This window comes from Tachypleus tridentatus, chromosome 2 (assembly GCF_004210375.1).
Source record: "Tachypleus tridentatus isolate NWPU-2018 chromosome 2, ASM421037v1, whole genome shotgun sequence".
NCBI lineage: Eukaryota > Metazoa > Arthropoda > Merostomata > Xiphosura > Limulidae > Tachypleus > Tachypleus tridentatus.
This window is the reverse complement of record NC_134826.1, coordinates 23,821,390-23,839,277: the sequence shown is the minus strand read 5'-3', so window position 1 is coordinate 23,839,277 and position 17,888 is coordinate 23,821,390. Positions and strand designations below refer to the sequence as shown.

The following is a 17,888-nucleotide window of genomic DNA, read 5'->3' as shown; positions in this document are numbered from 1 at the left end:
GTTCTGCACATTACAGAAAGAAGTCCCAACATGTTCATTTTCTTCATTTCATAGTTCCACGCCCTGTATCTGTCATATTCTTACCACATGAAATACCAAAGACGCGTGCATTAGAAGAACTAGGGTTCTAACACGTTCACTCTCTTCCTTACATAGTTCTACAGCCTGTACCTATCATATTCTTACCATATGAAATACCAGAGACGTATGCATAACAAGAACTAGGGTTCTAACACGTTCACTCTCTTCATTACATAGTTCTACAGCCTGTACCTATCATATTCTTACCATATGAAATATCAGAGACGCATGCATTACAAGAACTAGGGTTCTAACACGTTCACTCTCTTCATTACATAGTTCTACAGCCTGTACCTATCATATTCTTACCATATGAAATACCAGAGACGTATGCATAACAAGAACTAGGGTTCTAACACGTTCACTCCATTCATTACATAGTTCTACAGCCTATACCTATCATATTCTTACCATATGAAATATCAGAGACGTATGCATAACAAGAACTAGGGTTCTAACACGTTCACTCCCTTCATTACATAGTTCTACAGCCTGTACCTATCATATTCTTACCATATGAAATACCAGAGACGCATGCATAACAAGAACTAGGGTTCTAACACGTTCACTCCTTTCTTTACATAGTTCTACGACCTGCATCTGTCATATTCTTACCACATGAAATACCAGAGACGCATGCATTACATGAACTAGGGTTCCAGGACGTTCACTCCTTTCATTACATACTTCTACGGCCTAAAGTTTTTATGTATTTTAAAACTGCATGACTCGTTTCATGTGTCATTTCAAAACTATATCAAGGACACGACACATCTTTTAAATGTTTAAGCTTTGACAAAACTGAAAACTCACTTATCATTATTTACAATATCATAAAATACTGGTAGAAATAAAATGATTCTTGCAAATTACAGGAACAATAGACTTTTTATAAATTGATTAATAGTAAAATCTTCTCAGTAGTGGTTCTTCAACAATGTAAGTAGAATGGAGGTAATAATGTTGGATTATGACATTTTCAACCTACACAGCCTCTAATGTGACAAGTGGCCTAAATGTCTAGATTATAGACACAAGGTGAAAACACTGCTACCTCTAAATTAGAATTGCTGACGAAAAAAAGTATAACCAATAAATAACACCTATACCTTATATGGTCACTCATAACCGAATAGCTGTGTTGATTACCACTTTTATAATACTTCCACAACTCAAAGTGCAGGCTCGAGCCTAGAACCAATAATGTTGAAAAAGTTTGATGTTTTTCTTGTTGAAAAGCGGATATCTGAAACAAAAATCGATAAATTAACTACCTGTTTAACTTTTTCATAGCCAAAAATGTAGAGATTTAAATACATATAATTGAAATGTATAGTTGCCAGTTTTGAGTAATTTTAAACCAGATAACGTTTCACGTTAAAGAAAGTAAAACGGTATTTTTCCTTTATTGTTGCTTAAATCATTTCACCATTTATATGTAACTTTGGCTTTGGAAACAGAATTATATTAATCCGTTTTACTGTAGCAGGAACATTTCACCATTTCAATGTGGCCGTTGATTCGGGTCGATAACAGGCTCCAGCGAGTCGACTGGAACCCGTGAGCTGTTGAGAATACACAACTGAACTTAGAGATCTACGATGAACGGTTCCATTTCTAAAGGAAGTTTAGACGACACGTTAAGGTATGCACGTCTATATTATATTTTATTTAACCTTTGAAAAAATGTTAACGGTTCTTGGAGGTTATATATAGATTTCAACACAATGACATCTAAACATTGCTAATGTAAAGTATCACTTGTTAGGTTTGCATTTATAATAGAATTTAATAATATAACTTAAAACAAACTTAAGCAAAACTCGATTACAGAATATTTGTTTTGCCATTATGTGGACAGTTCTTAGTGCTGTCTGACACATGCAGTGTTGTGTAGTTCAGTTTGAAATTAATGTACAAGTCATTAAATGTTGTTTTGTTGTTGCTAGTTAGTTGTTTTCTTTACTAAATTTATAACGTCATTTCGAGAGAGTTTCCTTTCTCAGGACAAAACGAAGAGGGGAGTTATATCAGTGAAACTTTTGTACCTTTGTAAGGTGTCTTCATGTATAATGTATTGATGGCTTTCTAACATAGCAGGTATTTATGACAGTGAAGCTATTCTTTGTTTCATAAATGACGCACGCTGTCATACCAACATTGCTCATTTACAGCCTGTTGTATAACTAATTCACTTCAACGTTATCAAAGTAGTCAGTAATTATTACACGAAACATAGAAACTTGCAATCGTAAATAGCCTCATATTAAGTTATGTGATGATTGTGTCAAAAGTTTTGTTATATTTTTTCTGATTCCACTCGAGTTAAAAGTAGGAATTTGAAGCGATGTCAATAAAGTAGTTTCTTTGTTTTTGATTGATATAAAACTAGTCTTACTACCATTATTCTAGTACATTATGTGTTAGTCAGCCATCAGTACATGTGTGTATCATGATTAATTTATATCTTTTACATTTCAACTCTTAAGGAAATGAGGATATACTATCTCATAATTGTCATTTTGTGACATGTCAGAATAAAGATTTTGACAATGTTATCAAATTTTATTTTACAAAAATATTCATTAAAAGATATATTTATTTTCCACTAATAAAAGGGAAAAGGCAAGGAATGCCTGGAAGGGGACAAAGTGACATAAGTATAAGTAGCACATCAGTGACATAAACAAGTGGTATGAGTATCACATCAGTGACAGAAACAAGTGGTATGAGTAGCACATCAGTGACAGAAACAAGTGGTATGAGTAGCACATCAGTGACATAAACAAGTGGTATGAGTATCACATCAGTGACAGAAACAAGTGGTATGAGTAGCACATCAGTGACATTAACAAGTGGTATGAGTAGCACATCAGTGACAGAAACAAGTGGTATGAGTAGAACATCAGTGACAGAAACAAGTGGTATGAGTAGAACATCAGTGACAGAAACAAGTGGTATGAGTAGCACATCAGTGACAGAAACAAGTGGTATGAGTAGAACATCAGTGACAGAAACAAGTGGTATGAGTAGCACATCAGTGACAGAAACAAGTGGTATGAGTAGAACATCAGTGACAGAAACAAGTGGTATGAGTAGCACATCAGTGACAGAAACAAGTGGTATGAGTAGCACATCAGTGACAGAAACAAGTGGTATGAGTAGCACATCAGTGACAGAAACAAGTGGTATGAGTAGCACATCAGTGACAGAAACAAGTGGTATGAGTAGCACATCAGTGACAGAAACAAGTGGTATGAGTAGCACATCAGTGACAGAAACAAGTGGTATGAGTAGCACATCAGTGACAGAAACAAGTGGTATGAGTAGCACATCAGTGACAGAAACAAGTGGTATGAGTAGCACATCAGTGACAGAAACAAGTGGTATGAGTAGAACATCAGTGACAGAAACAAGTGGTATGAGTAGCACATCAGTGACAGAAACAAGTGGTATGAGTAGCACATCAGTGACAGAAACAAGTGGTATGAGTAGCACATCAGTGACAGAAACAAGTGGTATGAGTAGCACATCAGTGACAGAAACAAGTGGTATGAGTAGCACATCAGTGACAGAAACAAGTGGTATGAGTAGCACATCAGTGACAGAAACAAGTGGTATGAGTAGCACATCAGTGACAGAAACAAGTGGTATGAGTAGCACATCAGTGACAGAAACAAGTGGTATGAGTAGCACATCAGTGACAGAAACAAGTGGTATGAGTAGCACATCAGTGACAGAAACAAGTGGTATGAGTAGCACATCAGTGACAGAAACAAGTGGTATGAGTAGCACATCAGTGACATAAACAAGTGGTATGAGTAGCACATCAGTGACAGAAACAAGTGGTATGAGTAGCACATCAGTGACAGAAACAAGTGACAGAAACAAGTGGTGAGTATCACATCAGTGACAGAAACAAGTGGCATGAGTATCACATCAGTGACAGAAACAAGTGGCATGAGTATCACATCAGTGACAGAAACAAGTGGTATGAGTATCACATCAGTGACAGAAACAAGTGGTATGAGTAGCACATCAGTGACAGAAACAAGTGGCATGAGTAGCACATCAGTGACAGAAACAAGTGGCATGAGTAGCACATCAGTGACAGAAACAAGTGGTATGAGTAGCACATCAGTGACAGAAACAAGTGGTATGAGTAGCACATCAGTGACAGAAACAAGTGGTATGAGTAGCACATCAGTGACAGAAACAAGTGATTTGAGGAGAAGTGATATTGTGTTTTAATGAAACAAACCTTCCAACACCATTTATAGATAGAGATATTGTGTTTATTTATAGCTTTGTTTTTCTCTAACATAATTTTTCGTTATTTTGATGTAGTCTTTATATAAAGGGTATGTGTTATTTCAGTATTTATCACAAATATTAGTGTCGATTACAAGAAGGAAAAATATCAGTTGTTGCCGCTACTTAAGTGGTTTCGTTATACATATATTTTTTATACCCCGACACGGCCAGGAAGGTATAGCGCTTGACTCACAATCTGAGAGTCGCGGGTCCAAATTCTCCTTCCACCAAATTTGCTCGCCCCTTCATTTATGGGAGTGTTATAATATTACGATCACTCCTACTATTCGTTGGTAATAGAGTAGCTCAATAGTTGGCGGTGGGTGGTGCTGAGTTGTTATTTACCATGTAGTTTTGCACTGCTAAATTAGGGTCCGCTAGCACAGAAGGGGTCCTCTTGTAAGTTAGAGCGAAAATGTAAATCAAACCATGTTCCCTTTTATGATTTTTATTTGTGATATTCGCTAATAGCCCGTTCTTCAACTGTTACTGGTAGTAGACTTAGTGTCCATTTCTTCACAAGCACTTCGTTTTTTTTCGATAGATAAAGCCTGATGATACTTGTGAAAGAAATTCTGAGCTTTGCTTCATTCGGATAAATGTTTCGATAACGCCAGTTTCTTACCAGTAACTGCAATGAGTACACAAGTACTACGTCACTGATAATGTAACTGATAAAGACTCGACGTTTAAGTTACACACAAACCACGCGTCTCTTGAACATAGACCCCACAAGCTGCATCCTATGTCTTTGTTTGGAGAGAAAGACGATAAAGAACACAAATATGAACAAATATTAGCTAATTATTCTTCTGTGAAATCGACAAATAACTAGCATATTATTCAAATAGGCTAAACAAAGAATCGATTTATCGACACCGCAAACGATGTCAGTTTCAAAGAAAGACAACTTACTAACAACAACAAAACCTACACACAGTAGGCTCGATCAGAATGGGATATTTTGAGATTTTTAACTAACAGTTTTCAAGCGATGTAATTGTCAGTAGTAATATCCTTAACGATGATACTATCAACACAATATTCAAAATCATTTAACAAAACAGCTTTAACTAGGTCTGGTCTTTAAAAACGTAAATTTAGATAGGTTAAATTTCACTGTTTAAACTTAAATGTACGAATACTAAAGGTGTAAATAAAAAGTCTTTAATGTTCAAGTTAGGTTTACGTATTTCAATTCACTGCGATACCACCTTTTGATTTACGTCAATAAACAGGATTCTAATGTTATTAAAATTCTTACTATATTTGGCAAACATAATAACTAGTCGTGCTTTTGTGATTCAGTTAAAATTTTAATTGGCAAAGTAATCCCTGAGGCTCCTATCGGATATCATTTGAAACATTTCCTTTCCAAGTGGATACAAGTTGTATAATGACCAGTGTAGCCATAGCAACGGCATGGAGTTAAGCCTGTAATATAGCGTGTTCTCTACGACTGACTAATTTCTGTATTAAGTGCAATCGAAATTATTATCCTCTTCCTAAGAAGAGCGAGTCACTTAACGGAATATATCGCTACAAGAGCTGGGTTTCTAAGTTTATCAGCAGGATTATAGATTAAATTAATATAATAGCATTTAATTTTATGAGGATTAAGTTTTAAACAATTGAAATAAAACATTATGCAGTTTTAAGCTCACTTCACTAACGAGGAAAAAAAACAATATGAAAATTATAGTTTTAAAGCAGTGTTATCTAAAGCAGTATTATCTAACGCAGTTTTATCCATATCTCCAAAAAAGATGCAAGTATGATATTGAGTGAACTTTTATGTTAATTTAAACCCTTCGTTTTGGAAGAATAACTCTTTGAAAGTATGTAGTTTAATAGGTGGTAGCTGGACAAAATATAAGGTGTTACAAATGATATATATATATAACAAGCTAACAAGCTTAAATATGATTCTAACTCTTATATATTACCAGAAAGTTTGATACTTTAACTGGTTCAGATCAAACAACCTTTGGAAATATTACGTGATAAACGAAATATAGAAATAATTAAATAAAATAAAGAACGATCAGACGAAAGACCAAAACATTTTAACATTAATTATTGACACTTGCAAAACCACGTGGTTGTAGAAAAATAAAATGTGATTTATGATCCTAATGACATTTTGAGTTACTCTGTCGGCTCTATCTAACAACCCGGAAGTCGTATTGTGATGGAATGTGATAGGTATAGCTGTGATTTCCGGTGTTGGAAAAGGAGAGAGCAAATCTGAAAAAAAAAAGGACAGGCAATCGAAACATCGAATCTAAAACAAAAATAGAATTAGGAGAAATTTTAACAATAAAATAGAGAAAGGATGTTACGGAAGAAGTTGAACATGTAAATCAGAAATATTGTTTTTTTGTTTTTGAATTTCGCGCAAAGCTACTCGAGGGCTATCTGCGCTAGCCGTCCCTAATTTAGCAGTGCAAGACTAGAGGGAAGTCAGCTTGTCATCACTACCCACCGCCAACTCTTGGGCTACTCTTTTACCAACGAATAATGGGATTGATCGTCACATTGTAACGCCTCCACGGCTGAAAGGGCGAGCATGTTTGGTGGGATAGGGATTCGAGCCCCTAACCCTCGAATTACGAGTCGACTGCCTTAACCACCTGGCCATGCCGAGCCTAACCAGGAATAAAAGAACATTAATTTATAAAGTAGAAATCAGGTGAAAGTAGGTGGTATTTTGGTTTTTAACGAGTAAAAAAATTATTATCTACTAAAAGAGAACAAGTTTCAGATAAATTAGAAAATCATTATTGTCACGTTCAAAAAGGTTTGTTTTGAATCTCGCGCATTAATAGATACATTGAGATACATTAATAATATTTTAGAAGTGATTATTTTAGGTGAAAGGTAAACATAAAAATAACTACTATTTCTTTTTGGTTACACAAACTTGATTTTCACATGTGTGTGAAGTAACATTCATAGTATAATATCTGAATTTATCTCTACTTCATGTTTTGTTTAACGTTATATTCACACTGTTTAACTAAGGTTACTAGCAGTTTATTAAGCAGTATTTGTACTTTTCAACTGGCCTGGCATGCCAAGGTGGGTTAAGGCGTTCGACTCGTAATCTGAGGGGCGCGGATTCCAATCACAGTCGCACCAAACATGCTCGTCCTCTCAGCCGTGGGGGCATTATAATGTGACGGTCAATCCCACTATTCGTTGGTAAAATAGTAGCCCAAGAGTTGGCAGTGGATAGTGATGACTAGCTGCCTTCCCTCTAGTCTTACACTGCAAAGTTAGGGACGGCTAGCGCGCATAGCCCTCGTGTAGCTTTGCGCGAAATTCAGAAACAAAAGACAAAACCTTACAACTGTTGACAGGAATCGTAATATGTTTTGTTTACGTTAATGCCAAATTTGTCTTAATATACTTCATATAGCCAAACCCTGACTTCTCTGATCCCTTCAGATTGAAAAGAATTGAGTTAATCTGACCATGTGTTTAATATTGGGTTACAATAATGCGTTTTGTTTACATGTCTACTAATTTTCTAGCTTATATATATATTTAGAACCTTCAAACGAAACTGGCAACAAAATAAACTATAATCGATAAACAGAACAGTATTTATTAAAATGAATTGATAGGTTCTCACATGTACACTAAACAGAAGAGTTGGTGAAGAGCTACTGGTGCTTGTGCAGCACTGTTTTAGAAGGGGGTTACCGACGCTCCTATGTTACGTCAAAAACTGGTGCTCCACTTTAAAAATTAATTTGCAGCTTGAAAAATTCTCATGTCAAATGTAAAATATCGATATTTACCATAGAGTAAGAGCAATAAATTGTCAAGTTATTGCAAAATACTTCGTTTACTGCAATGTCAAATGTAAAATATCGATATTTAACATAGAGTAAGAGCAATAAACTGTCAAATTATTGCAAAAATACTTCGTTTACTGCAATGTCAAATGAAAAATATCGATATTTTTCATAGAGTAAGAGCAATAAATTGTCAAGTTATTGCAAAAATACTTCGTTTACTGCAATGTCAAATGAAAAATATCGATATTTAACATAGAGTAAGAGCAATAAATTGTCAAGTTATTGCAAAAATACTTCGTTTAATGATAAATGAAAAATATCGATATTTTTCATAGAGTAAGAGCAATTACATGTAACTGTCAAAGTATTGCAAAAGGTACTTCTTTTTTACTGTAGTGTTTTCCAATAAATCCATTTACTTTTGAAACACGGTGTTTACATTACAAGACATTCAGTCTTCCACGACATTTCACTTGTTTGTCAACAGCAAAGTGCATCAGAGCCTGCATCTGCTGTGACGTTTATATTGCTTGTATTAACCTATTTATTCGTGTCTGAGAAAAAAAAAAAACATTTACTGCCAAAAAACGAAGACAAAGAAAATTACAAAATATTATGTCCTAGGGTAGGATAAAACTGACATCGCTCTATATATTACACTCTTACTTTAACCACGAATCAGTATTTTTAAGATGCACACAAACCGCATGTCTCTTAGATCTCACAAGCTATATGACATGTCTTTGTTTGGAAAGAAAAACCAACAATCAGCGTCATCTAAAGATGTTGACAGCAGCAGTTACTGGATGCACAGATTAGTTAGTTCTGTTTGTATTAAGAAAGAAAATAAGACTTACAATAAAACACTTCCAATGTGAAGAAACTCCAGGTTATGAAAGGAGTTCGACCATGTAGTTGAAACAACAGACATTATAAGTTAAAGGAAACATCATCTATAGCATCCTTAGCCTGTTTGCTTGGTTTGTGTATCTCTCTCTACAACGTGTTTTGGCATTGTCACACCAGCTTGTGACTTTCCACGATGTGAGAAATAAACTTACGTTGAAGTCGAACCACCTGCCTCAAGTGAATATTCAGAGGTTAACTAGAAAATCCAAACCTTCTGCCATTCAGTGGTCAGTACTTTTGGTAGGTATACTCACTGTCTTATAAGATATGTCTCGTAATTAGCTTTTGTGGGAAATAATAAAAACAAACAAAACAACTCTCCATATACCTTAAATGTTCCATTTTGAGTAATTTTCTCGTCAATGTTATGAAGACAAACTATGGTGTTAACCGTGGCGTGTTTAGAAAGGAGAAGTAGGCCCATGAAGTGTAACGTTTGTGGGAGAAGTAGGCCCATGAAGTGTAACGTTTGTGGGAGAAGTAGGCCCATGAAGTGTGGCTTTTGTGGGAGAAGTAGGCCCATTGATAATATTTTCGGTGTAAACTTACATGAAGTGTAGGGTTCACAAAATTTATTAGCCTCTGGGCCCACACAAACTTAAATCCATCGCTAGATGTTACGTAATGTAATTTATCTCGGACGACTTTCCGATTTATTATGGCATGTGTTACGATTTCAATCATCCTGAAATTTTAATTTTAATTTATAATTTATTTGAATTTCGATGTCCATCAAATTAATGATATTTACCAACAAGATTAATACACACAATTTTCTTTCTTAACATATAAATATTTTAATGTACAAACAACCATACACTTTGTATTAATAGTTATTATAAATATTGGCTTATATACAAGAGTTTTACAAACTACAATGAGCCTACAGTGGCACAATGGCATGTCTGCGTATTTATACCTTTAGAAACCGGGTTTAATACCCGTGGTAGGCAGAGCACAGATAGTCTTTGATGTGGCTTTGTGCTTAATACCAAACAACAACAATCTGGTCTAGAGCTGAATATTTTATCGGTGGTTCAGGTTCACAACGAGCAAATTAGTTCTAAGATGATATTTTTATGCATTGCTTAAGTTAACACTGTCTTTCCATGGCTGGCCTCACACCATTTACAAGCTGACTTTTTCTGGCGAAGATATTTAATGTCTTCAGAGAAATAATAACGTTCGAAGTAATTCACTGAAATTGAACGGTTTGTAATGTTCAAAATCTATGAACGTCTCTTGTCAAATTTTGTAGTTTTCCGATTAATAAGCGTTAATTGCAATTATAGCTTCCAAGGCTTCTAATCTACTGAATTTAGCTGACCAATACTAATATTCTGTCTCTTGGCTAGCTGCTTTTATACGAATTGCGCGAGATTCTCGAACATTCAACAGTGTTTGAAAATACGCTACCTTTTTCGTAAAACATTGTTGACTCTTACTCTCAAGAATCTTCTTCATTTAGAGAACAGATAGAACTTGCACAATATACGTCGCATGCATCAAACTGAAACACATGTAGGTATTAAACTAAATGTATAATGGTTAGTCTGTTACAATGGGTGTTTGACTGTCAAGTTCAAGACTATAATATGCCATCTATGTTATGCTCACTACGACTATCAAAATCCGATTACATTATGTGAAAATTTTGTACAGACTATCATTTCATCTGAGAACATATAAAATGTGTAAGTGTTATTTGGTTATTATTCGTCAATATAATATTGTTTGTTTTTCATTTTGAATTTTTTTCCCTGGTTGAGAAGTATATCGTATATTATCCTCTAATGGAATTTGTATGAAATATGTTTAAATGTTCTTTGGACTTGTTGTAATGTAATAACACTTATACAATCTCATTTGTATAACAATCTTTCATCTGACAAAAACCGAGAATCTTATAAACTGTACAAAATCTAATGTATCACAATACAGTAGAATTATGAACTAGAGACTTGTTTCCATGGTTACAACACAAGTAAACAGAGCGCCAGAGCCAAAGGTTTCAGCTGTAATGTTTTTCTTATATGGTCACGTTTTAGACGTTGGCTAGATTTTGAGGCCTGGAGTCATGCAAGATATAAGCTTGTTACTTAACTACAAACATTTTATTTGCTTTTGTCTTTTCCCAAGGCTCTTTACCCACGATAAACTTCCTCTGAGTCTTTCAGTTCTCAAAGCAGAAGACTCATTATTTTATATTTACGAAAGAGATTAAAAGTTTATCATCAGTTTTAATGCTGAATCAGTATTGTAATAATAATTTGTTATAATTACCTGTAAATTAAAAAAAAATAATAAAGGATATTTAGACATTCTACACCAGAATGAAAACTACTACTCATATTAGGTAGTTAAAAGCAATTCTGGCCCGGGATGGTTTGGTGGTTAAGATACTCAACTCATAGTCCGAGGATCGCAGGTTCGGATCTCCGTCACACTAAACGTGTTCGCCCTTTCAGCCGTGGGGGCGTTATAATGTGACAGAGCAAAAGCTACGAGATTTGAGCTCCTGTTCCCGCTTCCCCTACAGATGCTTTAACCAGTTAAAATTTATACAATAACTAGGAGCATTGATATAAGTCAATCCTAAAAGAGCTAATAAGTAATAAGTCATCCGAAACACGTCGCTTGCTTATACTGTGCGAACGTTGTATAGAATTAGCAATTACTTCCCGCTTACAACGCTAAAATTTGAGGATCAATTCCTCGCAATGGGCACAGCATACATAGCCCATTGTGAAGCTTTGTGTTTAAACAGCTGTAAAACCAGAACTAACAAAATAATAACTGTCATTTTAATTACGTTAGAAACAACGATTAGTACTCTTTAACTGTTATAACACATGGCTTATTGTGTATACAACACTTGTATAACGTCTTTATTCGGACTTTTGTGTAATAATAGTGTGTCTATGAAGTTTGATGTTTGTGGAAGAAGTAGGCCCATAAAGTGTAAAGTTTGTGGGATAAGTAGGCCTATGAAGTTTAATGTTTGTGGGAGAAGTAGGTTCTTGAAGTGTAATGTTTGTGGGAGAAGTAGGTTCATGAAGTGTAAAGTTTGTGGAAGAAGTAGGCCAATGGAGTTTGATGTTTGTGGGAGAAGTAGGTTCATGAAGTGTGGCTTTACCTACTGCAAATTAACTGTAGTTTCACTTACCTGTCCTAACTGTACGAGTTCCTTTACTCAATCATTTTGTAAAACGTTAAGATGGGAGAGACGTAAAACATGTTCTGCGTATTTGGTGCTTAACTCTAAATCAGGTAGGTGGATTATTTTATATTGTGTTATTTATTCTTATTTTTTTATCCATCCACAGCAACAGTACTCTGGTGGTGATGGTGAGATAACAAAATCATGGAAGATAGACTGCAAACCGACACAGAAACGGCTCAGCAACCCGAGGTCGGGGTTGTTGACCAGGAGGAAGTCAAGGCAGCGAGCAGTGGTCTCAACAAAAACTTGCTTCGTTGTCTTTTACTGTTGTTACCTGTTGCTATACCTGTTGTGATTTACCTCCGCGACGTGGCTTCTACACAACGCATTTTTCTCACCACGTTTGTGCTACTTCTGGTAGTTATCATCTCCTGTGTGCTCATGGCATTGTTGCGAGCACACAGGCGCCATCTGGAAGACGCTATGCCAAATAATGAAGTGACTCGTGAGTTCGCTCAGAATCGTGTCCTAACCATGACGAATCGATTCGTGCATCGGCCTTTGAACAGTGGCCGTTCAGCTAGTGTAAGCCACGAAGTTCCCGGTATTCGCTCTTTCGCTCACTCTCCTGTGCATTATCACCTGGCTTCACACTACCACAGTTGTTCCCCATCCCCACAGGTACCCAGCTCTCCAGTTTCTATTCATTCCTCGTGCCATCAACTTTCCACCTCTTCCCTGCGACAGTCCTCACGTAGTCCTTCCATGCGGCAGCATTCCTTGAGATCTCCCACTCCCCTGAGTTTTAGGTCCCCTTCACCTTATAGGACTCGCCGCTCCTTTCGAAGGCACTCTTCCAGCTCTCCTCCACCGCGGATTCAGTCGTCCAGCCAGCTTCCACGACCACTTTCTCCCTACCGTGCGCCATTGTCCCCCGCACTTATAGCGGATCACCAAGTGTCCCCGCCAATTGCTCATCCGGAACATTCTCGCTCACTTTTTTTTTCAACGCACGTGTCCCCTACTCATTTTAGTGCTCAGGTAAGCTCAAGGGACGATCCCCCTTCGTATGAAGCTGCTCTTGGATGTCCCCGAGCGACTGTTTGTAGTCCAGAAGAAGTAGCTTCCAATGTTAAATCGGAATCTCCTCCCCCTAGCTACGATAGAGTAATTACATGAACAGTGCGGCACGATTACAATTGTGTATTCCAATTTACAACAGAAATAAGGCCCTACCTGTTTACACGAGAATCAAGTCATTTTTGTTTCAGAACTAATTAGTACTATACGAGATAGCAATATGATTGGTTGAAAAATAATTCGATGAAAAACAATAAAAAAAATAATGTTCGTTTAAATAACTCAGAAAAACTTCCACCATACGAAACAGCAATATGATTGGTTGAAAAATAATTCGAGGAAAAACAATGAAAGAACTCGTAACTTGTAATACTCACATGAACAAGAGAATCTTTAAAAGTTTTGGGTGTAAAAAATAAAAACTACATATTTAAAACTTGAAGGTTACAGGGATATGTGAATAGACAGTTAAAATAACAGAACAGCTTATGTGACTGTTTCGAAAATCTTTAAAACCGTTTCGTTATTTAAAACATTATTAATAAAAACTTCTGAAACAATAAACATTGTAAAAGAACAAGTAATTTGTGGGAGAACATTTTCGGTCTGTTTGTTCTTTGTAATAGTGCAGTTTTATACCGTTAAAAGTAGAGATGGTTTTCATTGTAATCAAAACAGCTTAAAATTCGTCTAACAGTTCTGATAGGGAAAATAAAGAAAATCACTGTAGTCGGAGACCTTAAGTCGTCTAATACTTGTTTAAGACAACATCTCTTAATGACTTTACGACCCAATACGAATATAACTGAAATTCAGCGTTTCTAAAACCAAATGATAATTTGTTTGTTACTGGTTCAAAACAACGTGTTCCATTGAAAAAAGAAATTAAATGTCCGAGAAAACCGAATGTTTGTGTGGAATATCCAAAATATTCACCAATGAGGGCTCGTGCGGGGCTCGGCATGGCCAAGTGTGTTAAGGCGTTCGACAGGTAATCCGATGGTCTCGGGTTCGAATAACGGTTGCAGCACCAAACATGCTCGCCCTTTCAGCCATGGGGGCATTATAATGTGACGGTCAATCCCCTTATTCGTTGGTAAAAGAGTTGCCCAACAGTTGGCGGTGGGTGGTGATGACTAGCTGCCTTCCCTCTAGTCTCACACTGCTAAATTAAGGACGGCTAGCGCAGATAGTCCTCGAGTAGCTTTGCGCGAAATTCAAAACAAGCGCTCGTGTGCTTATATGTTAAAAATAATAGATTGTGAAGATTTTTTTTCGCTTTGGACAAATACAAAGATTTAACCGCTAAAAACATGCCTAGTTTGTTTCTTGATGGAAGCTGTTTTAATTAGAGACGTCATGATGAGTCATGTTTTCGTAACTGTAGGTTGTTTTTTCTACATCGGATAATTAACGTATTCTGATGGCTATTTGCACGAGCGGAAGGTTATTGCAAGCTATAACATGAAAATTTTAAATTTGTAATAGAAATCAGGGAGTATCGAGTTATATCATAGATTATTTTTCATACACGTTTTACAAATCAAATTGCTTTGATGTAACATATTGAGAGGCTTAATCTCTGCTTACGATATATTTTTTTTAAACTTTTCTTGCTATGGTAACAGTTTACTGGACGACTTTAGCAACGAGTGAAAATAAGCTTAAATTAATTTTAACTTAGATATAGTTATATAGAAATCTTGGAAAAACTGTTAATACAGTATATTTGTTCCTTACTTGTTCCAGCCACACTTTTCTGGTCCACTATTTTCGAATTTCCAATTTGTTGCATGTTAGAACTCTTTCTTGCCACTGAAGTGACATTATACAAATTATTCTGGTGAATTGTCTCGAATGTAAGGAACGTAAGTTTCACGTTATTCACATGATGAATTTTTCATTCTGGCTTACTGGTAAGAGAGAATTCGTATGTCTTGAAACGTTGAATCAATGGGTACAGGTTAAACGTCTTTGAGTTATTTTGTTTGTCAAAAAGTGATAAAATAGAAAGTTATCTCTCTGTATCAGATTAGTTCACGCAAAATATTCACGAGTTTGACATCTGTCACTTGTAATGTTTTTGATGTTCATCTTATCTTTGCTACTTTCTTACATAATATTTTATGAATTAATAACACAGGCCTGCGATGGTTTTACTGTAATTCTTAAACACTGAATCCGAAAATAGTGTCCATTTTTCTCCATCACGTATAGATTTTTCTAAACACATCATAATGCAGTATATATAAAAAAGAAAGCTTAGATGGCGTAGTTATTACACTAAAATATGTCAATTTCACAAACGAATATCAGAATGAATGTTATGTATATTTGTTTGACATCCATATTTTTCACATTTCTTTAGTTTGTATTTTTATTAACAAACATAATGATAAAAAAATGTTCATTGTAGTAAACGATATAATAATTTGATCTCAGTAAGTGTTTTTTTCTTCCCGATTTGTAAAGAATCCTTATGTGATAGATAAAATGAATTCTCGAAATCTGCGTAGCTGAGTTATAGATCTGTTATTAAAACCGAAACAAATTTAATGAAGTTTAACTTCGCCTGTCTGTGTTATCAGTGACATGTTTCATTTTTTGTTTTCTCAGTCACGTATTATGAAATAAAACACTTTTAAAACTGTAGACGTTATGTTTTTGATCAAAGTTATAAAGCAATCGTCTTACGATCTAACGTCTTATATCTCCGTTCTGTTCTTATTAACTTACATTCATTACACGTGTATAAAGTAACACTACACAACAATTTTTTTGAAAAGTTTTGCTTCCTGACAAGTTTTTGCTGATTGTGACAGGTACCTGGTGGGTATGCACAAATATAGTTTTGGTTTTGCTTCATCACGTAGGAACTCTGAGAAATAGACAGTTAACTGTTTACCGGCAATAACGTATTTAATTGTGTTTATGTTTCTAATACGCTATTAAGTTCAACATAATTAAAAGTGTTTTGCTCCTGATTTTCGTTTGTTTTCAATGTCCGGTGCATCACGTTGCAGTGTCCAACAGTAGTCAGCAAGCATTGACGGATTCCAGTTGTCCTGATATCGTTTTTCCATTGTAGCAATGTCCTGGTGAAACTGAAGATTTCGATGAAACGGTACGTGATGGGCAAATTTGGATGTGATTTTTGTGGTGAGCAGCCAAAAATCTATAAGGAACATCCAACAGTGTTCAATAAGCAAAAACGTTGCTGTGCAGTGACATTTACACGAGGTGTAATTCTTAACATATTAAATTATGTTATTGGTGTATTAAATAAACCGATATTCCAGTTTTGGTACGTATCCCAAAATACATCGTAACCAACGCGATGGAGATTCGTGATTGGAATGCGATAACAAATAAAAATACTTCTCTAAAAGTTAAAATCAGAGGTTCGATTCCCCTCGGTAGACTCGGCAGATAGCTCGATGTCGCTTTGCTATAAGAAAACACACACAGACATCTTGCTATTTGTGATGAATGTTAGTTGTATTTTTGTTTCTAATTTCTGACATCAATTTTTCTGTCACGATAAATAAAATATTGCTGTCTTTATGCTCAAGAATAATTCATTTGGAAAATATTGAACTTGAGTTAGTTAGTTAGTTATCACCATTAGATTCCATCAAGGAACATAGGGCCGCAATCGCTTGCGGATTCTTCAACAGGTATTTAAGTGAGTAGGTTGTTAGCCCGCTGCCCCGAGCCGTCTGAGTTTTCTAAGGTAAGTGTTAACGTTATGCAATATAGACGCGTACAATCTCTCTGATTGTGCTTGTTCTTGGTGGATACAGAAGAAAGTTACATATCATCTGATTTCCAATGCACAGGTTTTATGTTCCCATGTGGTATGTTATGAACATTTAGGGATTATTTCAAGGGAATCACACATTGTGTAACGGTCAATTGAATACTGTGTTTCATTGCCGTTTGTATTTCGTCGATTATCACAAAAAATACTGGACATTTAAAATACCCAAAGATATTACGATAACTATCTTCGTGTTTATTGTATCAAAATTTATTGAACAAGACGTTTTGTAAATAAGTTATCATATTTTTTGTTTGATAAGAGTTTGTTTGTTTTGAATTTCGCGCAAAGTTACTCAAGGGTTATTTGCGCTATTCGTCTCTAATTTAGTAGCGTTAGACTAGAGGAAAGGTAGCTAGTCATCACCACCCACCGCCAACTCTTGGGCTACTCTACCAACGAATAGTGGGATTGACCGTCACATTATAACGCCCCCACGGCTGGGAGGGCGAGCATGTTTAGCGCGAACCCGCGATCCTCGGATTACGAATCGCACGCCTTACGCGCTCGGCCATGCCAGGCTTGAACTTCAGTAGAAGAAGAAAATATCTTTTATCAAGATAAGTGATTTTTTTTCCATTTATAATAATGTAACAGCCTGAACAATTCCAACACATACATACTTCTGGTTGTCACCGCTAGGTAGTAAAGTTTAGTATCTTTCATTTCTAGATGAACCTAATATTCCAAGTCGTGTTTGTTTTGCTGGCAACTG

General features: G+C 35.8%; 1 protein-coding gene across 1 annotated transcript; it reads left to right on the top strand.

Annotated features, from left to right (window-relative positions):
* Positions 1-1,467: 1,467 nt before the first annotated feature.
* On the top strand, positions 1,468-17,386 carry LOC143239560 (uncharacterized). The gene is made up of 2 exons (XM_076480750.1): positions 1,468-1,726; positions 12,437-17,386. Exon 2 carries the CDS (start codon positions 12,475-12,477, stop codon positions 13,450-13,452), a length of 978 nt encoding a protein of 325 aa, XP_076336865.1. The 5' UTR covers positions 1,468-1,726; positions 12,437-12,474; the 3' UTR covers positions 13,453-17,386.
* Positions 17,387-17,888: the final 502 nt, after the last annotated feature.

Bases quoted from the DNA above. Each gene is read 5' to 3' on its own strand.
- LOC143239560 (XM_076480750.1), top strand. From the start codon at position 12,475: ATGGAAGATAGACTGCAAACCGACACAGAAACGGCTCAGCAACCCGAG.